Raw genomic sequence first — 23,865 nt, forward strand, 5'->3', positions numbered from 1 at the left:
CAGAAGTCACAGAGTGTTTTTTACATAAAAGCAGAAATAAAACACAGATTCATTTCAAAATGACATTGTACACATTTGTGTATATACTTTGATGAGACCAAAATATTTTCAATGTTCCACTTTTAATCTGAGAAGAAATGGTCACTGTTTTTATCATTATTAATGAGAAATAAATAGATGTTATTTTAAATTAAAAATGTTGGATTTTGTGGAAACTTAAGGTGTTGGCATTATGGGAACTGTGGAATCCAAGGTTGCTATATTTCAGGAATATATGAAAAATCAAGTGGACTTTAAAGTATATCAGTGCCATTACTATATTTTAAATGTTGAAACCTTTTAATTGAAATGTTCTTCATGTTTTTTAAGTAGTGATGTTTTGTTTTATAATTTAATTCCATTATTTTTATATTGAAAGATTGAATTTATTTAAGTATTGAATTAAATTATTTGTAAAATAAAAGGTTGCTTTTTTTTTATAATTGATTCTTTTCCAAATAAAATTTTCTTTTACATGTAGAGTTTTATATTCAATGAATAGATCTGAAAGTAAGAGCCAGAATTTTAAAATGGATCCTGAATGAAACTGGCAGCCAGTGAAGAGTTTTAAGGATCTGAGAAATGTGAGTTCTTCTACTAGAGCGGGTCAGAATTCTCGCTGCAGAGTTTTGAATGAACTGCAGGCGAGACAGATCCTTCTTGTTTAGACACAAAAACAAACTGTTGCAATAGTCGAGACGAGAAGAAACAAACACATGGATTATAAGCTCCAGATCATGTTATGACAACATTTTCCTAAATTTAGAGTTTTTTCTCAGTTGAAGGAAACAGTTTCTGGTCAGTTTTTGCAGTGTCGAACTAGAGACATGTCTTTAACAAATACAACACCCAGGTTTCTCAGGCTCAGTTTGACAGACTGACCTAAGTAGCCCAAGTACTGACTCAACCCTGGAATCTTATCATTAGGAGCAATAACCAGAGTTTCCTTTCAAATTCAAATTCAAAATATAGATAACAGCACCAAAATAAAAAACATTTTTTTAGATATATTATATATATTTTTTAAACAAATGTAACTCAAAAATCAAATTGTATTTGAAGTATGCAATGACAATAAAGAAAATCTGATTCTGATTCAACCTTTCAACATATTACATACACATTATTAAATTCAATGATTCAATACAAAAATTCAAAAATTCGATATAGACACCATTAAATCCAATTATAACAAAAATAATTACACTCATATGAAATCGATAAAATGTATACATTTTAAATGTTGGCACTATTATACCAATCTTTTAACCTAAACTATGATTCAAAAAGTATTAAATTGATATATATATATTTTGTATTATTCTTGAAATAAGAATAACAAACTCTATATGTGAACACACTAAAAAAAAATCAACTTTTCCTTTTAAAAATGACTGAATTAAATTGTTCAAAAAATAGTTACACTCATATGAAATGAAAATGAAAATGTATATATATTAAATGTTGGCACTATTATACCAATATTTTTAAAAGTAAATTATGATTAAAAAAGTATTACATTTATATATTATTTTTTTGGATTATTGAATTAAGAATATCAAATTCTAAACACACACAAAATATCAACCTTTCCTTTTAAAAATTATTGAATTCAATTGTTAAAAAAAAAAAAAAACATCAGTATTTTTAATAAAAATTGAAATGTTAAATGAAACCATTCAATCCTCTGATGGCACTGGTATACGTTAAAGTTATTTTAAATTGAAATAAAAACATTGTGCATCGAAGGAAAATCTTGTTGCTCAGTTTGAATGACTGACGAGGGAATCAAAGCGTTCATTCAACAAAGTGGTTGGACGAGCTGGTCCAGGTCGAGAGTGGGAGGAGATCAGGTGTGTCCTATGTTTAGCAGTCAAGAGAGCACTGAGGGGGTCTTGATGCTCCTGCCGGGGAAAACGATGAGGACTTCAGCGACAAGAGACATGAGTCAACATTGACCTCCTCGATCATGGCATCAACTCCGCTTCTCCTCCTGTTGCTAGTATCCGGTGGAAGTCTATGCCGGGCCTCGAGGATCCGCTCCGGAGGTCACGACCCGACCGAGAGCCCTCATCACGCGGCCACCGACGGGTCTCACTCGGAAACCCATAATGAGACGGACTCGGGTCACGGCGGCGGCGAACCGACCTGTCACGTTGACCACGGAGACCACCACGAGTCGGCGCCCATCACCACGCTCCCCATCGTGACCTGGAAGTGGCACCACGTGACGGATCCGTACCTGGTGACCCTTTGGATTCTGGTGTGTTGGCTCTGTAAACTCGGTAAGTCCAAGTTTGGCAAGAATCTGGCGATACGATAAGTACCACGATACATGCAGTACTGGTGTTACAAGGATATATTTGTAGCATTGTCGAGTACTTGACTCTGGTGTTGCAGAATTTACAGACTGCATGACTCTTGACGAAGTCGTAACTACTTTCGTTTGTTTTGAAACTAAAAATCAGCTTTAAAAACTGCTGGAGTCGACTGTATCCTCTCGTCCTCAGTCATCACCAGGATTTCACAGAATGTCATTGTTCCTTTAGCTGGGGAGGACGTAATGACTGCTGCCACCTAGCGGCAGTACGTTTAATTGCAGTACAGAAAACGAACAAACATATCGCTGTATCAATATTTTCTTTATAAAGAAGGCAGATAAAAAAAACACAAAAAATTGAGTTTTTCAGCGTAAAATAAGCAGATATAAAGAGTTGGGGGTTTTTTTTGGCAAGAATCCGGCGATACGATACAGTACCACGATACATGCAGTACTGTAGTAACAAGGATATATTTGTAGCAATGACTCTTGACGAAGTCGTAACTCCTTTGTTTGTTTTGAAACTAAAAATCAGCTTTAAAAACTGCTGGAGTCGACTGTATCCTCTCGTCCTCAGTCATCACCAGGATTTTACAGAATGTCATTGTTCCTTTAGCTACGAAGGACGTAATGACTGCTGCCACCTAGCGGCAGTACGTTTAATTGCAGTACAGAAAACGAACAAACATATCACTGTATCAATATTTTCTTTATAAAGAAGGCAGATAAAAAAAACACAAAAAATTGAGTTTTTCAGCGTAAAATAAGCAGATATAAAGAGTTGGGGGTTTTTTTTGGCAAGAATCCGGCGATACGATACAGTACCACGATACATGCAGTACTGTAGTAACAAGGATATATTTGTAGCAATGACTCTTGACGAAGTCGTAACTACTTTCATTTGTTTTGAAACTAAAAATCAGCTTTAAAAACTGCTGGAGTCGACTGTATCCTCTCGTCCTCAGTCATCACCAGGATTTTACAGAATGTCATTGTTCCTTTAGCTACGAAGGACGTAATGACTGCTGCCACCTAGCGGCAGTAAGTTTAATTGCGGTAAAGAAAACGAACAAACATATCGCTGTATCAATATTTTCTTTATTAAGAAGGCAGATTAAAAAAAAAAAAAAAAATTGAGTTTTTCAGCGTAAAATAAGCAGCTATAGAGAGTTGGGTTGTGTTTTGGCAAGAATCCGGCGATACGATACAGTACCACGATACATGCAGTACTGTAGTAACAAGGATATATTTGTAGCAATGACTCTTGACAAAGTTGCAACTACTTTCATTTGTTTTGAAACTAAAATATGTCCAAACATCAGCTTTAAAGGCTGCTGGAGTCAACTGTATCCTCTCGTCCTCAGTCATTGCGGGATTTTATTGATCCTTTAGCTGGGTAGGACGTAATGACTGCTGCCACCTAGCGGCAGTAAGTTTAATTGCAGTACAGAGAAAACGAACAAACATAACGCTGTATCAATATTTTCTAACACTCTTTATTAAGAAGGCGGATAAAAAAAAACATAAAAATTTGCAGATATCAATGTTAAAAAAAAACTGACCACAGCTAAAACACAAACAAATACTTAAACGGAATACATTAAAAGCTGCTGAAGTTGACTGCATCCTCTCGTCCTCAGTCATCACTGGGATTTCACAGGATGTGATTGTTTGCCGAGGATGTAATGCCTGCTGCCATCTAGAGGCCGGAAGTTTGATAGCAACACAAAAATGAACAAACTCTGTGAATATTTGCATGTTCATTTTAAATTACAAAAAAAATAAATTACTTTATTAAAGACACACTTATTGATCTGTAAACCCTAAACAAAAGATTGTGAAAAATAAAATATGATTTGAAAGTCAATTGTATATATTTGAAAATTTGTATATCTTTCATCCCTTAATAAGAAAACTGTGCAGATGTTAATGAGCTAAAACACAAACAAATACTTATTATTATCATGAGAAAGATGTGATAATTCAAGTTGATACAAAAGTTACCAATACTAGTCTGGACATCTGTCGGAATTAGAGTGTTGGTTGGTTTGTGGGATAAACTAGAGACCTGTCCAGGGTGTCTGTTGCTTCTCACCCTGTGTAGCTGGGATTACAATTTCATTAGGAAATCATCAAGCCGTCTAAGGAAGATGACTTTCCTTTTTATGTTTCTAATAACAGAGTATAAATATATTGCTTACTAAACTAAAAATTAATATTTGTATTTGTGTTCGAGGTATCCCTTGTGTTGTCTTTGGGTCAAGGTGACCTAAAGGCCCGAAAAACAAATGTGTTCGAGGTATCCCTTGTGTTGTCTCTGGGTCAAGGTGAACGACGTCCCTGGTGTCCATTAATACATGTGCAGTGGTGGAGGTCGGTCACCTTGACCCAGGGCGACAAAAGGGATACCACAAACAGGTTTTTTTCGGGCCTCCGGGTCACCCTGACCCAGAGATAACACAAAGGTTCTTCCTGTCTGTGTAGGAGACTTTGGTGAAATGTCTCTTTCTGGGAAATCAAAATACTATTTTTGAGAAGGTTTTAGCTGACATTTATACCTCAAAGTTTGACATCAGTATTGAGCACTGGGGTGATTCTAAGTAAGTAAGTAATCTTAAAACACCTTATGGTTTACAGAGGACAGTGAGTCGAGACTAGTAGATGTTGAGATGTTTTCAGAAGCCAGGCCTGGTCTTTGAGTCGTGTCTGTCGATTGAAAAACGTCAGCGACCGTGTTGATGAAGCTTCATGAAACAGCTGAAGACGTATCGTGAAACAGTGTCTTTATTTTTTGAAAAGACCACTAGATGTCTTTATAATCTTTAGCTTGGATCTACTAATTCAATAAAACCTGGCATCATTTTCAAAACCGAGAGTGACATCTATCGTTACTGTATCATGATACCTCATCCGCTGTTTCATGAAGCCTCATCAACACATAACTTCAGTCTAGTATAAACAGAACAGTTTCAGATGACTGCAACTTTCCATGCAACCTCACCTGGTAACCAACAGAATATTTTCCATTTTCAATTCATATTATGAAGTGTAGTTAATCCCAGTGTGTCGGGGTGTAAGGTGGGTTTCGCCTATTGCGACCACTGTGACCGACGGTCGCAAAAACACTCTTTCGCAGTCACTAATAACTGTTATTTGACTTTTGGAGGAAACCGGAGTGTGCAAAGTAAAAGAAAAGGTAAGTCAGGATTGAGCAGAGATAGAGGTGCTTATATAAAGAAGTGTCAAGTGGATTGTTTCAACATATAACAGTTTCAAACAGCCCTTCTCCTGGGCTGGATCTTTTGATCGGCGGTCGTTCACCTCCCGTGTGTACACAACACAAGTCAATGGGCTACAGCCGTGTGGACAATGACAATTAAATGAGCGTGTGTGTTTGTGTACATCATCCACACACTCATAAATACGGGGGCCGCCGCCGTCGTCCAGCTATGATGGTGGAAGTTTTAGGTGGATTATGGATGAAACAAGATCCGAGTGTTTGGGTCTGAAAGTAACGTGTTTGAAAAGAAGGATTTCTTTGTGGATAGTTATGATTTCTGATGGTTTTTAATTCCTGCTCCGACACAAACACAGAAGCACACTTGTAAACTTTATATCCGTGTTATTGGATCATCACCTTCAATTCATCACAATTACGCAGAGAATATTTCAGAGCAGACTTCCAGAGAATAGACAATAAAAAAAAAGAACAGGAAGAGAAAATATTTCACTTACAGTCTATTGAATGTAATGATAAACGAGTCGGATCTCAACTTTGTTCTCAGTAAAGTTGATCCAAATAAAAACCTAAACTAAACTTAACTACTCTAAACTAAATTATATGAAATTAAATTAAATTAAATGTGTGTTTTAGGGTTGAAACAGTGTTTAAATGAATTGTTTCAATATCATAAATCATCAGAAAATTACTTTAAAATTTAATTAAATAAAAATAAAATTTTAAAGCCCAGATTATGAAGATGGTGGGAGGCAGAAAACTGCAGAAAATCAGACCAAGCCCAGACACTGAATATTAAATTATTCTGATTGGCAAAAGAAATCAAATAAAATAAAACTACTTGTTTAAGAATGAATCCAGAAAATGTGAATTTTAACATTGAAATATTCTTCAAATATAATAAAACAAACATTAAATTAAATGTGTGTTTACAGGTTAAAACATTGTTTAAATGAATTTTTAAAATATTATAAGGGAGAGTACTTTTTAATTTAATTTAATTTAATTTAATTTAATTTAATTTAATTTAATTTAATTTAATTTAATTTAATTTAATTTAATTTAATTCATTCAAACAATATTTCAACATTAAAACCCACGTTTTCTGTAATCATTCTTAAACAAAAAGGTTTAAAAATAAGCGTTTGGCCAAACAGAATACTTAAGAATGGAATCCAATGTCTGGCGTTAGTCTGGTTCTGTCAAAGTTTCTGCCTCCTACCATCTTCGCTTGGGTCACTGTTTCCCACAACAAAAGCACATGTCGTAGCACATGTTGGATCTGAATCATATTCTTTTATTATTTCCTGAACGACTGAATTGTTGAATAAATGTCTGCAATTTCCTCTTCTGTGTTCATGATCCGGGCATTAAAAAAATAAACAACTTTAAATTCCTTATTACGTTGTTTAAGAGTTGAAAGGAAGTAAAAGGATGTTGTCTTCCTTTTATGACTGTGGGTCAGTAAAACACTGGCGCAGTTAGTAAAAGACGACCTTTGATTTCAAACATGAGGTCATTTTAGGAGCTGAGGAGCTCAGTCATCCGGAAGAGACTCAGAATGAAACTTTAAAGGTTGTTATCATGCGATTAATAACCAGAAATAAATGAACAAAATAAAACAAATGCTTCTGTTGTCGTGACACTTGATCTGCATTTGACTTGCTGGGTGGGAGACAAGGGGCGGATGCAGATCCTTAACTAAACTTTCTGGATTTATTTCCTGACGTGGGTTTTAATAAATGTGCAGTCATCTTGACGTTAATGAGTCGTGAATGTATTCGATCAGAACGTCTAAAGTCTGGCCGGAGGCGCGATTTCATCTGGTGCGAATCACCGGAACGTACAAATACGAAGATTAGTTCCGGTCGAACGTACCTCGATTTGTTGACTTGTCCGCGTCGACGTTCGTTACGACCGCCGGTGTCTGAAGTCATGGAGCTGTTTCTGCCTGAGGTTGAAGTCGATGGGTCATTAGTTAATAAGCTCTAAGCTTACGTCTAAATGTCTCCATAGAGATGATTTACAGCTTTGAAATGTGGCGTCTGGTGAGGCCGGTGTTTGAGAATTGACTGAATCGAGGAGCGTTTTTTTTTTTGGTTCTACACAGATTTTGCTGATTTTCCAAGGATCTAAAGGTCAAAACAAATGAAATGTATATTTTCTTTTAATGTCTCATTGGTTCTTTTTTACAAAACTTAAGCAAATGCTAATTCCAAAAAGATATAGAAGTGCTTTCATCCTTTTAGAGTAATGTGTTGATGAAGCCTTATGAAACAGTTGATGAGGAATCATGATACAGTTGATGAAGCCTCGTGAAACAGTTGCTGAGTCATCACGATACAGTTGATGAGGTATCATGATACAGTTGATGAGGCATCATGATACAGTTGATGAGGCATCATGAAACAGTTGATGAGGCATCATGATACAGTTGATGAGGCATCATGAAACAGTTGATGAGGCATCATGATACAGTTGACGAGGTACCATGATACAGTTGAGGTATCATGAGGCAGTTTATGAGTCATCATGATACAGTTTATGAAGCCTCATGAAACAGTTAATGAAGCCTCATGAAACATTTGATGAGGTATCATGATACAGTTGATGAGGCATCATGAAACAGTTGATGAGGCATCATGAAACAGTTGATAAGGCATCATGAAACATTTAATGAAGCCTCATGAAACAGTTGATGAGGTATCATGATACAGTTGATGAGGCATCATGAAACAGTTGATGAGGCATCATGAAACAGTTGATAAGGCATCATGAAACAGTTAATGAAGCCTCATGAAACAGTTGATAAGGCATCATGAAACAGTTGATGATGCATCATGAAACAGTTGATAAGGCATCATGAAACAGTTAATGAAGCCTCATGAAACAGTTAATGAAGCCTCATGAAACAGTTGATTAGGCATCATGAAACAGTTGATGAAGCCTCATGAAACAGTTGATGAGGCATCATGAAACAGTTGATAATGTATCATGATACCGTTTCCATTTAAACCACTAATGTTTATTTAAGAGAATTAACAAACAAGTAATAATAAAAATACGCAAAGCTGATATCAACTCTCAGACCGACCACTAGTTGGGTTGTTGAGGTATCACGACACAGCTGATGATGTATTATGATACAGGTTTCATTATTAGTAGATCAGAACCAAAGATTATAAAGCAGAGAGTGACATCTAGTGGTGTTTAAAAATGAAGACACTGTATCATGATACCTCATCAACTGTTTCATGAAGCCTCATCAACACATCACTACTTGTATTAACCAATGAATAAAAACATAATTTCATATAATATAATAAAAGACTTAATTTCAATTACTTATTCATATATCTGTAAAGAAGCTGATTTGTTTCTCTAAGAAGTTGTTATTTTGCAAATATTTGTTATAATAGTTTTGTTATAAATGAATAAATAATTAGTTTAAGATATCCTCAAGATGGAAGCCAGTAAAAATCCTGTACATATTAATACAGACATACAATTTTATTCAGATTAGATTATTAGAAAATACTGAGTGTCTCCTCTTCATCAGACAGTAACGCACAACACACTCGCACACATACTCACAAACTTTCCAGAACATCAGAGTCGGCTATTGTTCTTTGTCCTGCCTAAACAGGACTGAACACTTCTCGGATCAGAACCTCCTATAATTGGACAGAAGGACTCGGCTCATAAAAAGTCAAGGATATCTTTGCACTGCTTAGTTTTAAAATAAATGAACACAGATTTTAACATTAGCATTAGAAAAATGTAAAAAAAACAGTAATTTACATTTGTTGTTGATGTAAAGGAGTTTCAATTTTAAGCTTTTAATTGACATGATCGCCACTGTCTCCTGCAGGGGGACCTCAGGTGTCTATCCTTGGCCCTCGGCCATTCTAATTTTTCCTGCGGTACGACTTGCATCAGACAAAGACAGTGACACAGAGAAGTGACTCTTTAAAGGACAAAGGAAAGACTTCAGGTTCAAATTCTTTCAGGTATCGTTTGATTCTATCAAACGTAGAGTCACGTTTTATTTCGAGGGATCAATAAAGTTTATCTAATCTTAATTTTAACAACTTGATGACTTCTCTTCATAGGTTACTCGGTTCATCTTTCATTTGAACGCATCAAGATTGATGATTAATTGTCTTTATTGTCTGGATATTCAAAATGCATAGTTCAAGAGTGACTTGTTTACATTGGCCATTAACTCTACCTTGTACTCTGACTTCTACCGCTGCACGACATGTCTATTGTTTTATTGTCTTTCTTTTATGTCTTCACCTGCTGCACATGTCAAGAGCTGTATAATTAAATCTTTCTTTTATTTCCTTTTTTGAAGGGGAATGAAGTTAAGGAAAAACATATATAGATGTTTTTTTTATTTCTTGGCACGTTTGACTCTTTACTAGACGAGAGGTCTTCTGAGTGCCATTTTAATTTAAATTCAACTTTATTTAAACTGTCAAATGATAACAAAATGATCCGAGGAAAACTTTAAATAACACTATATAATAAAAGAGAAAAAAACGGTCACAGACGCTCACAATGGAATGTTGTCTTGATCTTTGAAGTATGTACTGTTTTGAGTATTGTTTTGATTGTTAAAGCGCTTTGTGACCCTGGTCTCGAAAAGCGCTATATAAATAAATATTACTTACTTACTTACTTACAATGAGCAACAGTGAGTTATAAAGTCCATTTAGCAGGCAGAAACCTAGAGAATAACCAGACTCAGTGGTCTAGAGAGTCATGGTGAATAATCATTTTGTTAATGTGGTGGTTTAAAAAGAGCTGAGCCAGAGGACCAGGAGATAACTCAGAGCTGATTACAGGAATGTCCCCGACAAAGAGGTCAAATGGAAAGTTTGTTCAAGATTTGAACCAAAAGCCGTCGTTAAAAAATTCACACAACCTTTGAGTCGCGGGTCTCGACGCCAGCAAAGATTCTACCTGGAAACTTTGACCAAGGGTTGAGTAAGAAGACGTGGATCGTGTCAATTATTAGTGGCCAGAGATCCGGAGAGAGAGAGAGATCCGAGAGAGAGAGAGAGAGAGAGATCCGGAGAGAGAGAGAGCGACAGGAATCGAAGCCAAACACACGAATGTCGGCGTCGCTCTCGTGGACGAACAATAAGTGAATGAAATGTGACTGAATAACCATCAATGGTGCAACCAAAGTCATCTATGAATCTGCTTCATTCATGCTCGTGTGTCATTGTTTTCTATGAAAGAACGAACGGATTACAAACATGTTTTTACATGCATGAAATATGTCCATATTTCTACATAAAAAAGAAAGAAATACAAGTTAAAATGAAGCCAAATAATAAGAAAACATTGAAAAATACTGCAGGAGTAGGAAAGTAAAAATACAGTTTTGTTTGTTGCGAATTGCAACATATTTCTACACAGATATTAATTAAAAAATACAATAAATATATAAACATATATATATATGTATATCTCATCTTGTATTATCATATTACACAATATAACATAATATAGTATATTTTGTATGCATATAATAAGCAGATATCAATATAAATACATCATATAAACACACATACATACTAAATTACTGTTATCCCTGTAAATATATTCTTATTTAATTGCAATATATAACCATAAACACTATTCTTATCCTAGATTTATCACACGACAACCTCAGTTTTCACATATATTCTTTTTTTAAACAGATTTATATTAGTAGTTTTATTATAGTCTTCAGACTATATTATCCGTAGAGCGAGCCTTTATTTTGAAAAAATACATGTATTTTCTATTGATTGTCAGTGTTTAAATAGTCACAGATATTTATAAAAAATACTATATATATATATATATATATATATATATATATATATATATAAACACTCACACTAAAACATATCTCATCTTTTATTATCATATTACACAATATAATATAATTTAGTATATTTTGTATGCATATAATAAGCAGATATCAATATAAATACATCTTATAAACAAAAGTACATACTAAATTAATATTATATTATTAATACATCCTTATTTAATTGTACTATATAACCATCAACACGATTCTTATCCTAGACTTATCCCACGTCAACTTTTGAACTTTGTTTTGTTTCTGTCTTCAGACTATATCAACAGTGAGAGGGAGCCTTTATTATTAAAAAATACATGCGTTTAAATAGTCATAAAATGCTTTTTTCCCCCCCATTCTTCATTATTCATATAAAAAAAACAGAATTCAAGTTTAAAAAGTCGAAAGCAGTTTTACTTTTTCTAGATTTTTTCCCCCTTTTTCTTGAAAAAGTAATTGAAATGTAAGTTTTGTTGCATACAAATAAGTATTTAAGTCTGTATCATAATCTTCCCAAGTCTAAAAGTGTGCATTAGCTGTTTGATTTAAGGAAGTAATGTTCCTTTACGATAAGGTTTTGGTCTGAAGTGTATGTCATGAGTCAGTGAGTACTTTGTCCTCAATTTTAGTAAATAAGGATGTACCAGTGGGGGGTGAAAGGGGGGGGGAAACGCATGCATGCACAACCTCTCTGGTGGCACAGCTGTATAAAAGCTGATCCCAGGCTTCTTCTGGGATTCTGGACCGGGGGAGGAACGAGGAAAGTCGTAGTCAGGTAGATCAGAAGTAGCGGGAAGTGGTAGGAGGATAAGTAAACAAGACAGGTGTGACTCCACTGCAGTTTCTAAAGAGATTACACATAACTTGAAATAATGCTCAGACGAGGACACATGTTGCTCCTGGGGCTCCTGATGGTCGCCGTCTCGGGGGTCACGGCGTTCAAGAGCGGGGTCCCGCAGGTCAATGAGACGGTGAAGGAAGCCAACTCGCTGGATGGAATCGCCATCGTGACGTTGAGATGGAATCATGTGCAGGAGCCTTTCTACGTCGTGTTGTGGGTCTTCGTGGCTTTTTCGGCCAAACTGGGTACGTACGCTTCGGGGAGAAGGGGGTTCAGAAAAGTTTTTAGATAAAATACTGACGAGATACTTGCAGGAAAGTGCTCCAGATTAGTCGGACTATCTGCTTTTGTGTTACCATCATTTGTATTTATTTATTGGCTGGCAGTAAATAAATACAATTTCAAGAAATGAAAAGGAAATAGAGATCATTTGGATCGAAAATCATGTTTTTTTCTGACAAACTTTGAGATCAAAGAAGGAGAAAAATAATCTAAACATAAGACTTTATATCTGATTTAAAGTTTAAGAATCGAATTAGAGAAATAATGATGTGACATTTTGAGATGCTGCATTCACTGACCTGAATGAAGGTTTGGAAAAATAATGTGATGCTTCTCATAAATGATTGATTTTTTTCATTATTTATCATTAATTCGATTCATTATTCATTCGTTATAGTCACATGGCGCAATAGAGGCTTAGAATTGTGTTTAATTTATTATTGTGTTTTAGTTATTTTTAAGTTGCATGAAATGAAGGTCAAATAAATACAAATATTGATGCAACTACATCTTCAAATTTTCATTTATATTCTAATTAAAGTTATAAAACTACCCTTTTTTAGTAAAATATTTATTGGATTGTATCACAAAAAAATAGATATGTCAATTTTCACTGCTTTCCAAAAATGTTTTTAATTGTAAATCATCTTTCTTCTCTTTTATTTATGTATTTATTCACTAAAAACGTGATTGAATTTTTAGATTGTTTGCATACAAAGACTTTTTTTTCCAACATTATAAATGTTTCCAAGTCCAAAAGTTGTTGTATTGTCCACTGTAGTGTATCTTATTATATATATATTATAATATTCTTCATATTAACAGTTTTTTTTCTGGTTTGGTATTTAAAAATATGCAAGATCTCTTTTCTTCTGTGGCTCAAATTGTACTTTCGTGGCTAAAACAACGACTGATGTGTCACTCGTCTGACCTTCACTTCTCGCCGACCTCTGATGTCGCCATGCCAACGTAGAGCCTTATCTTCAAGACTCTGTCGCGTCAGATCAAAATGAAATCAGAGTAGAAATGACTTGTATGTCTTCGTTGTGTCAATAGAAAAATGTTGTCTTGATGTCTGTCGTTTAAAGAAAGTTTTCGGAAGCGATAAAAAACCTGGGTCGTTTTCCCGCCAGTAGATGTCGCCGTGATGAGGCGTGACACTGTCGTAAAGTGTAGATGTTAGTCAGAGAAAGAGGTGGAGACGCATCACGATCGCTTTACTGGGAAAAAAGATAAAGTTAGTTGTAACTGATAGAAGAAAAAAAATGCTTAACTAGCGGCGTCGAGCTCATATAGAAAAAGACTAAACGATTGATGATGTTTTGTGTCACGTAGACACTGAGCTCATATGACTCACTACAGCAGATGTTCAGATCTGGCCTGGGGGCCAAATGTGGTCCTGATGAGATTTCCGATGGTTGACTTCAATATTTTAAGTGTTGAAACTTTGCTCTTTTTTTATTGGAATCTGGTTGTCTTTTAACCAATTTGAGTAATTTAATTAAATTATTTTTATAATGAGAGGTTGAATTAGTTTTTTTGAATATATATATATTTTTTAAATATATAAATATTTATTTTACACATATAGTTTGATATTCTTATTCCAATAATTAAAGATGAAATTTTCTAAATTCAATATTTTTTTCATTCATAGTCTTCTGCATTCAGTATAAAAACAACGCCTGTCACGTGATCTTCTGTGCTTCACATGATTGGTCGAAAGTAGCTCAGCAGGTGGCACTGTTATACCCAACATTTTGATTTCGAATTTAAAATGCTACAAATGAAAAAACATCAAACTTACTAAACAAATGTATTCATTTGAGGATTTTTCTTTTTTGTATTTATAAAGATAAAAACCAACCAATCATTCAATAAAGAAGTTTTTCAATGAAATCATTCTAAAATAAAATAAAATTCAATGCTCAAAAAACGACTCAATGTCAATACAAAAAGACTTTAAAATGCAAAAAAAAAATGTTTACAAAGAAAAATACTCTACAGACATATTTCATTATAAACATCTATTTTTGCTTGAACAAAATTCAAGTTTTCCATAGCACTGTTGCAGATCTGAGGAGTTTAACTTGATTTAAGAAAAATGTTCTGGCATTTTTTTTTGGCTTCGTATCTTGTTTGGTTTAATCATAAAAACCCGAGACCTTCGCCCACAACTCTTGACCCGGATGCCCCTTGAACGGTCGCCCACATCCTCACCGACGGTCCCCGTGCAGACGAGTTAATCATACGACGAAAAACTCAAGTGAGACACTCGGAGTGACGGAGACGGTCGATCATTGACAAATATTGCCAGCTTCTGTGATCCTCGGCAATGAATGACTTCACTAAACTCACACCTGCTGCGGTCGACGGACACTTAAACGACCAATGTTTCAGAATAACCTCTTCACGCCTGCATCTAAAAATCTAAGGCCATGGTTCTCATGTAGACATGAAATGTATTTGCCATCGTTGTCCGACTTGGGTCTAGATTTTTCTATCAAGGGTCGAGGTTATTGCCCTCTGAGGACAATGATGGGGTCATGAAAAGGTACCCCTAGAAATGATTGGGTTTTCTTATGAGATTTAACAAAGTATGAACTGACACGAAAAAAAATCTCTTTTCTTTATCGGATTGGATCAATCGTTGAAGACTAAAACTAGATAGTATTCATTTATCCCTCTGGAGATCTCCTTCGGGAAATCGGGTTTCCAGTTCGGTACAGAAAGTTTCATAAAAACAAGAACAAAGTGCAAACAAAAGAACAAATTCCAAGGATGACAAAGTAAATAAGGAACAATGATACAAAGATTAACAAAGAATAGAATCATCTTTTCACTTGACTCCTGCCCCAAGACTCAGAATTAAAAAGCCTAATACCACAAGGAATGAATGAGTCCCTGAGTCTATTAGTGTTGCATTTTGGGATTATGTCGATTCCCAACAGGGGATTTCAGGAAAGAAATGTAGCTAAATGTCAAAGTTTGTCAAATAATCGATTTGTATCATTTTGTGTTTATTTTACTACTTATATGTTGCACTTGATTTGTTTAAACTGTGGCAGTGATGATGTGGATGGAACAATTGTTCAAAGGCATTCTGATCGGATTTTGGTTATGGGATTGAATTATTGTTTTGGATAACTTGAACGTATATAGAAATAAATCCATCCATTCAATTAATAATCTCAATCCCAACAGGCCTCAGGATTAAATAGTTCATTTCAGGAAAGGCAATGTAGCCATTTTTTTTTTTATTGGTCAAATAATCAATTTATATAATGTTTTGTACGTACTTTTATTCAGATTTTGCTGAACTGTTTATACTAAGCTTTTAGTATAGTAAGGTAAATATTAAATCCAAATGATCTCATCCCCCATACAAACAAATACAAATGTTATATGGAATATTTCTGTGCCTCATCACTGTCTACTGATAAAAGAAAACATCAGAAAAGAACCTTTCAAAATGTATTTCTAACCCTTAAACCACATTTTTTGTTGGTCATCTAATGGATGTTAAGCTTTTTTTTATAATTCAATGCATTTGTTAATTTCTGTTCGTCTTCGCTCAGATAAGTGGTCGTAAAATAAATAATAAATAAAAGTGGATGTTATTTTAGTGCTTTGTTTCTCAATGAAAAAAATAAAAACACAATCAAATACAATGGTGGTTTTAAAATCTGTTATAAAAGTAAAATGGATTACCTGATCCAAAACCAAATCCACCAATAACTTTGATCCAGAAGACATTTTTGAACAACTGGCCTACGATTATGACCAGAGAAACTAAGCTCTATCTTTGACTAAGAAGAAAAACTCACTCGTATTTTTTCTTCTACCTCCGTCAGTCATCGAAGCCAACCACCACGTGACTGAAATCATCCCGGAGAGTGCCTTGCTCATTTGCTTCGGATTCATCCTGGGGGGGATCATTTGGGCCGCCGACAAAGTCCAGACCTTCACGCTCACCCCGATGGTCTTCTTCTTCTACCTGCTGCCGCAAGTCATCCTGGACGCCGGATACTTCATGCCCAACAAGCTGTTCTTCAGCAACATGGGCGCCATCATGGTCTACGCCATCATCGGGACTTGCTGGAATGCCGCCACCGTCGGGCTTTCGCTGTGGGGGTGTCACCAGGGGGGAGCCATGGGTGAGCGATGTCACCCAAAAAAACATATTTTTTCCCGATCGTAGTTTAACACTCCCCCTCCTCTAGGCGACCTGGACATCGGCCTCCTTCAGTATCTTCTCTTCGGGAGTCTCATCGCCGCCGTGGACCCTGTGGCGGTCCTGGCCGTGTTCGAGCAGGTCCACGTCAACGAGGTTCTCTTCATCCTGGTTTTTGGGGAGTCTCTGCTCAACGATGGGGTCACGGTGGTGCGTCAGATAGTGATCTGCCAAACCAAACGGGTCAGATCTCCTAACCCATCTCCTCGATCTTCCTCTTCAGGTGCTCTTTAACGTGTTCGACGCTTTCGTTTCTCTGGGAGGACCCCAAATCGACGCAGCAGAGATAGTCAAAGGAATAGGTAAAAAGCGCCGCTCACGGTCTCACCGACTTTTTGTTAACGGTTCCGTTTTTTCCTCCTCGAAAAGTCTCCTTCTTCGTGGTGGCGTTTGGGGGTTCCCTGCTGGGGATGGTGTTCGGTCTGCTGCTCTCTCTGCTGACCAGATGCACCAAGAACATCCAGATTATTGAGCCTGGATTCATTTTCGTGGTGGGATACCTTTCCTACCTGACCGCCGAGATGCTGTCCTTGTCGGCCATCTTGTCGTAAGTTCTGATATCAAGCCATCTCTCTTGAAGATTTTAAACTGAATATATAAATATAATATATATACTATAATATATAGTGTTATTTCTGATTTGTTCTCACCTGTTTTTGAAGTTTAAAATGTATTTTTGTGATCATCATTTGACTTACATTTGAAAAAGACTTTATATAAAATACTGCTTGATTTTCTTCTCTTTTGTTTTTTAAACCACAAATAGATCTTTATAAAGTATCATTTTTTTAAACAAAATGTATCAAATTAATTAAAAAAAATCTCATTTCATGTGATCTGCAAAGTTTGAAAATGTAATTTTTGTTTCAATTTAATTCATACTAAATTGAATCACGAAAATCTAGGATCACCTGAAGTGCATCTCAATCGTTTTATTGTTTTTTTAAGAGGGTACAGAAAAAGGGAAGGGGATATGATTAAAGATGACAAAATTGATGTTTTGTTTCTTCTTTAAGTATCTAAAATAGTGATTTGTTGATGAGGCTTCATGAAACAGCTGATGATGTATCATGACACAGTGTCTTCATTTTGAAAATGACTTCATTGATTAGTAATTCATAGCCAAAGATTAAAAACCAGACAGTGACATCTAGTGGCCTTTTCAGATGAAGACACTGTATCATGATACCTCATCAACTGTTTCATGAAGCCTCATCAACCCGTCACTAATCTAAACCACAATGACTCTGGTGTCATGATAGAACAACGATTGAGTTTGACCCTCTTGTTTAACAAGATAGAATCAGATACTATTTTCAGTTTTTTAGTAACTTTCTCTCCGTCTTTCAGGATTGTGTTCTGCGGTGTGGCATGTCAGAAATACATCAACGCAAATATGGATGAGAAGTCGGTCACGACGGTCAGATACTTCATGAAGGTTCTGGCCAACGGATCAGAAACCATCATATTTGTGTTTCTGGGGATCTCGGCCGTGGACCAAGCGTTGTGGGTGTGGAACACTGGTTTTGTTCTTCTCACCCTTCTCTTCATCATGGTCTACAGAATCATTGGTGAGAGTCTTGTACTAGACCTTGTTTTAATTCGCTAATATAGCTCATATCACCAAATTATTCACTGATTTTAATCTATTATGTCAATGTTATAACATGATATATGTATTTTCATGTCGACAACAGGCGTGTTTTTCCTCACCTGGATCCTAAACAAGTTCCGGTTGGTCCCCTTGGAGACCATCGACCAGGTCATCATGAGCTACGGTGGGCTTCGGGGGGCGGTGGCGTACGGTCTGGCGATGATGCTGGACCAAAGCAAGATCAAGGAGAAGAACCTGATGGTCAGCACGACGCTGATCGTCGTCTACTTCACCGTCATCTTTCAGGTACAGGCGCTCTGTTGCTCACTGCGTTTGGATACGTTTGTTGGATCAGTCGTGTTTAGATGGATGGATAGATAAATGGATGAGTGGGTGAGTGGGTGCATTGATGAACGGATGGATGACTAACAGATAGATGGCTTGATGGATGGATCGGAAGATTGACTATGAATGAATGGATACTTCATTTGTTGGATCAATCATTCATAAATGGATGGATAGATAAATGGATGTATGGGCGGGATGGAAGGTTACATCGATTAAAAGATGGATGGCTAGATGATGGATAGATGGATAGATAGATTTGTAGATGGACAAGTGGATGAAAGGATGAATGGATGGATCCATGGATGCATTGGTGGATGGGTAGAGGATAGATGGGTAGATAGACAAGTGGACAAAAGGATGAATGGATGGATCCATGGATGCATTGGTGGATGGGTAGAGGATCGATAAACAAGTGGATGAAAGGATGAATTGATGGATTCATGGATGCATTGGTGGATGGGTAGAGGATCGATAAACAAGTGGATGAAAGGATGAATGGATGGATCCATGGATGCATTGGTGGATGGGTAGAGGATAGATAGACAAGTGGATGAAAGGATGAATGAATGGATCCATTGATGCATTGGTGGATGGGTAGAGGATAGAAAGCTAGATGCACGATAGAAAGATCATTGGATGGATGGATTGGCCACTTGAAAGGGTAGAGCCTCCACCACTGCTTGATTATAACAATCTATTTTTGACCCACAACTTTCAACTATTCTTAAATGGTTAATGGAAGTCATTGGAATATGTACTCTAATATCTGAGGCCATGGTTCTCAATGAGAAATAAAAGCTATCATTACCAACTATGAACAACAAACTGTCGTTTCAGGGAATTACGATGAAACCATTGGTCCGGTGGCTGAAGGTCAAGACTGCTAACGTCGCTGATGTTTCGCTTATTGAAAAACTGCAGAATAAGGTGAGAAACCTTTCTTTTCATAACCAATTGAATTGAAGATTAACACGCCTTTTATTCCTCCAGGCGTTTGACCACATGCTCGTGGCTATCGAAGATATTTCCGGACAAATCGGACACAACTACATGAGGGACAAGTGGGTGTCTTTTCTTGCTTCAATGTTCTTTTTCGGAACTAAATTAAAACATTGTGTTGCTTTAAAGATGGAGTCATTTTGAGGAAAAGTGGATGTCGAGGTTTCTGATGAAACCGTTTGCCAGGAAGAACCGGGACTACGTCTTTAACGTGTTCCACAAGCTGAACCTCAAAGACGCGATGAGCTACGTAGCCGAGGTAAGACTGTGAAGCTGTGTGCAATGAATTGAATTTGTGTGTGTCTATAAGTTGTGAGTCTGTGTGTTAGCTGTGTCATCTTGGTGTTGATGTCTTGACGGTGACGTTTGCAGGGCGAACGTCGAGGCTCCCTGGAGTTCATTCGGAATGAATCGGCATTCGTCAACTTTAAGAAAAAGTACGGAGAGGAATTTTCGGAGGTCATGCCCGACATCATGGCCGACACGTCGGACTATCCCAGTCCAGTCTATCCCAGGTAAGACAGTTGCCTCCAATAGTTCAAGTCAAGAAATCCATTATAGACGACCCTTTACTTTGACTTTGGTTCATCATGGGAAATAATTCTAATCGCTATCCGTCTTTTCCTAAACTTTACCAGACGTGTTCCCTTTATTTTATGATATTTGGTGGAAAAAATGAGGCCAATTTCATGGGATAATGGGTTGGCAGCCAGAATCCAACTCTATCTGAGTCTGTCATATTGTCCATGAGCAAGACATCGTACACACCTAACGCGAATTTGTATGAATGATTACCGTCATTCTGTGGCTACGGACGTGGGTTACCAGCACCAGTGTGAAAGTCTACAAAAAGCTCTCTATACTGTGATTTACTGACACCAGTAACATTGACCAGTGATGAAACAAAGATGGTCAGTAATCCTAAGAGAGCTGAGATGGAGCCTCTGTTACCACAATTCCAATTCTACGCGATCCTTGTCTTGTGTTTCCACCAGCCCTGCTACCTGCTCCTGGTGGGTGGGGCCCTCGTAAAATTGTCAAAGCATCACATGTCACTAGAAGGTCTGGTCATCCATGGACCGTGGAACAACTTCTCGGGACAAAAATATCGTACTTCTTATTGGATACTTTTGTTCATTCCATGAGTTTTGTGTTGGGAGTCGCATTCAGTAACGTCGTTTCCTGACCCAACAGTGGCCGGCAATTGGTTGAAGCCATTATTTAGTGCTGGCCTGGGCATAGTGTGGCCCTTTGACTGTATTCATGTGGCCCTCAAGAGGGTAGAGTAGAACACAGACATTTTATTTTGTGTTTATTATTGTATTAACTCTAAATAAGACTTTCTTGTGTTTTTTTGTTTCAGATATTGTTGGTAACTTTTGCCAAAATTTCTTGACCCTCAGAAAATATTGACATTATATTTAGAGAAAAGGTTTTTTTCTACCATTGTCTTATTTCACACAAAAGTTTAAGATAAATATGTCTTTGCCATAGTTCAGTTTATTTTATTCTGAAATTACCTAATTTAATATTCTTACTTAAGTTTTCTATCATATTTTAGCTCTTCGCTCTTCTCTTTTGGATTGACGGTCCCTCACAAGACTCGCAGTATATCATGTGGCCCCAGAGGAAATTTAAGTGCCCACCCCCTGATCTAGGTAGTCGAGACGAGTATGGTTGGTGAAAAATATATGATGTTTTTGTCTGTTGGACAGCAAATCGAATCAAGTACAAAGGTTTCTAATGTTGCTTCCTGGGCAACAAAACTGCATCCAAGATCCTGTTTTAACCACCAATTACGATAGAGGTCATGGTCAGTACTGACCGACTCCTTCCCGTTCGCAGACGAGATCCCGTCCCGTCGATCAGTCTAGAAATGCACGAGCCCACGATGAAGGGTGTGCGCGAGAGCGAAGACGTCAACAGTCACCACTTGTTGCAGCAGCATCTGTACAGAGGCAGGAAACAGGTGAGACACCGTTTCCAGTACCTTCAAGACGTCACCTGACCTCTCTCCAAAATCTGCCGAGCAGCACCGACACAGGTACAGCCGGAGCCACTTCGACCTGAACAAAGACGAGAACGAGGTGCAGGAGATCTTCCAGAGAACCATGAGGAGCCGGTTGGAGTCTTTCAAGTCCGCGAAGATGGGGGTCGCTCCACCCAAGACCATCTCCAAACATCCCAAGAAGGACCAGCTGCAAAAGGTGGATTCATGATCATCAAATGAATTTAATTAAATCCTAAATATGAAGTAACGTTTACTTAGTTTGCCCCTTTGGAGTAAATAAGTCGTTTTCTCTGTGCAGACATCAAACGGCAAATCAGCAGACAAAAGTTACTACTTTGGTGAATCAGGTTCGTATATCAGACTGCGATGCTAGCAACGGATCTGGATTGTAACGTCTTTTCTTAAATTAGATTTGGACCCGGTGGAGAGGGCCGCTGCCATGGGCTACCAGGCGTCAGGGGAGTCGTACCCGATGAGGGTCACCTACAAAGCGGGAGGTAAGACTTGCATTGTTGTTCTTCAAGTGTTGAATGACGACCTAACATCTGGACGTTCTTCTGCAGCTGGGATTGAAAATCTGGCCTTCATGCCCGACATCGACACGTTACAGATCCCGCCGTGGTTGGCGGAAGGGGAGCCCGACGGCAGCATGGTGGCGCCGTCTCAGAGGGCTCAGGTGGGTCTGCCGTGGACGCCCAGCAACCTTCGCCGTCTGGCCCCGTTCCGGATCAGCACGCAATCCACGGACTCCTTCGTGATCGCGGACAGGCAGGCCATGCAGCCGAGAGGCCGGCAAGAGGCGGCCGAGGAGGAGGAGGAGCTGCCGCCGCCGCCGCCGTCTCCTCCGAGCTCCCCGCCTCCGCCCAGCAACTTGTAGCCTTGACCTGGACGCCATTTTTTTTTTTTTTGTGCCGTTGAATCTTAATCCAGTCTAAACATTCACAATCTACTGACCTTTGAGCTCTGAGGTATTTTAAGTCCACAAGCTCAAGTTTTATTGGCAGGAACTGGTTTAAAATTCTGTTTTTCGACAGGTCAAACATTTAGAAGGGTAGCTAAATGCTATCTGACTAAAGTCCACATGAAAAGTTTTCTGGATAGTATAATGCTTACCATGATTTTTAAAAAAGCATTAGCTGAACATTATCATCCACAAAAACCTGTAAATGTTTATCCCAAGATAAGCGTAAATTATTACGAGCGCGATATCAAAAAGCCGCCAAAACTAGGATCCGCTACGACTTGTTCTTCGTTCATCGTGAAATGCTATGGAATCACATGCTACCACATGTTTTTGTTCGATAAAATCTTTACACAAAGTAGGCTAACACCACAGAATTCAAGCTTTCACTTCTCGGTGGTGTGAAAGTATAAAACATTCCAAGCGTGAATTGAACGATAATGAAAAGGCTAGCACGTGAACAAGTTTGCTATACTAGAGCTAAAATCACAAGAAATAAAGTTAGTTAACAAAAGTGCTGTTCTTACCAGAATCTTATTGTTCTAGTCTGCTTCTATACTGTGAAAATGTCCTTTAAACGTTAAAACCTTTGTCCAAGCTTATAAAAAGATGAAAGTGGTCACAATAGTAAACAGATGGCCTTTGCTGTATTTAACTGAATACGATTACGAAAATATTACAAATTGTTGAAGCGCTAACATTGTGTCTTAAGCACCTTGGATGTTAACAATAATACAATACTAAAAATCAACTCAATTTCCAAAAACAGTTCAATTCTAATGTGGCGCTAATTAAGCTAAAAATGCTAACCGACCGACCAAGCTAATGCTAACAGTTACAACATGTCAGTCAGAGTTTATTTAACTAATACAATAGCAAGAACATAAGATATAGAGACATAAAATCTAAATAGAATGTGTTGTAGGTCTCAGTTTTAAGTCTAATTTGAGCCGACAGCATCTCATCATTACTATCTTTGAAGTACAAACATACATTATTTGATTTGTTTCCTTTTAATTTTAAATAATTGTTGATGTTCACGATCTTTTCAGTTGGTTCAATTCACACTTAAGATAAACAGGGAAACTTAGAAAGAAGGGTTTTTGCTGCCAATACCAAAGACCAAGTACTGTAT

General features: G+C 37.2%; 1 protein-coding gene across 1 annotated transcript; it reads left to right on the top strand.

Moving 5' to 3' along the window:
* The first annotated feature begins 1,945 nt into the window (after positions 1-1,945).
* Positions 1,946-23,216, top strand: slc9a3.1 (solute carrier family 9 member A3, tandem duplicate 1). Its single transcript, XM_087786474.1, has 16 exons — positions 1,946-2,324; positions 16,438-16,740; positions 16,807-16,967; positions 17,041-17,119; positions 17,187-17,364; positions 18,168-18,388; positions 18,515-18,717; positions 19,597-19,686; positions 19,750-19,820; positions 19,888-20,017; positions 20,131-20,273; positions 21,604-21,727; positions 21,792-21,965; positions 22,068-22,116; positions 22,180-22,266; positions 22,333-23,216. The coding sequence occupies exons 1-16, from the start codon at positions 2,009-2,011 to the stop codon at positions 22,644-22,646; spliced, it is 2,643 nt and encodes an 880-aa protein (XP_087642600.1). The 5' UTR covers positions 1,946-2,008; the 3' UTR covers positions 22,647-23,216.
* Positions 23,217-23,865: the final 649 nt, after the last annotated feature.

This window comes from Callionymus lyra, chromosome 3 (genome assembly GCF_982586985.1).
Source record: "Callionymus lyra chromosome 3, fCalLyr1.hap1.1, whole genome shotgun sequence".
Taxonomy (NCBI): Eukaryota; Metazoa; Chordata; class Actinopteri; order Syngnathiformes; family Callionymidae; genus Callionymus; species Callionymus lyra.

Coding starts and splice junctions, on each gene's coding strand:
- slc9a3.1 (XM_087786474.1), top strand. CDS start 2,009: ATGGCATCAACTCCGCTTCTCCTCCTGTTGCTAGTATCCGGTGGAAGT. Junction 18,718..19,596: donor ACTTCACCGTCATCTTTCAG/GTACAGGCGCTC, acceptor CTGTCGTTTCAG/GGAATTACGATGAAACCATT. Junction 19,821..19,887: donor CACAACTACATGAGGGACAA/GTGGGTGTCTTT, acceptor GTTGCTTTAAAG/ATGGAGTCATTTTGAGGAAA.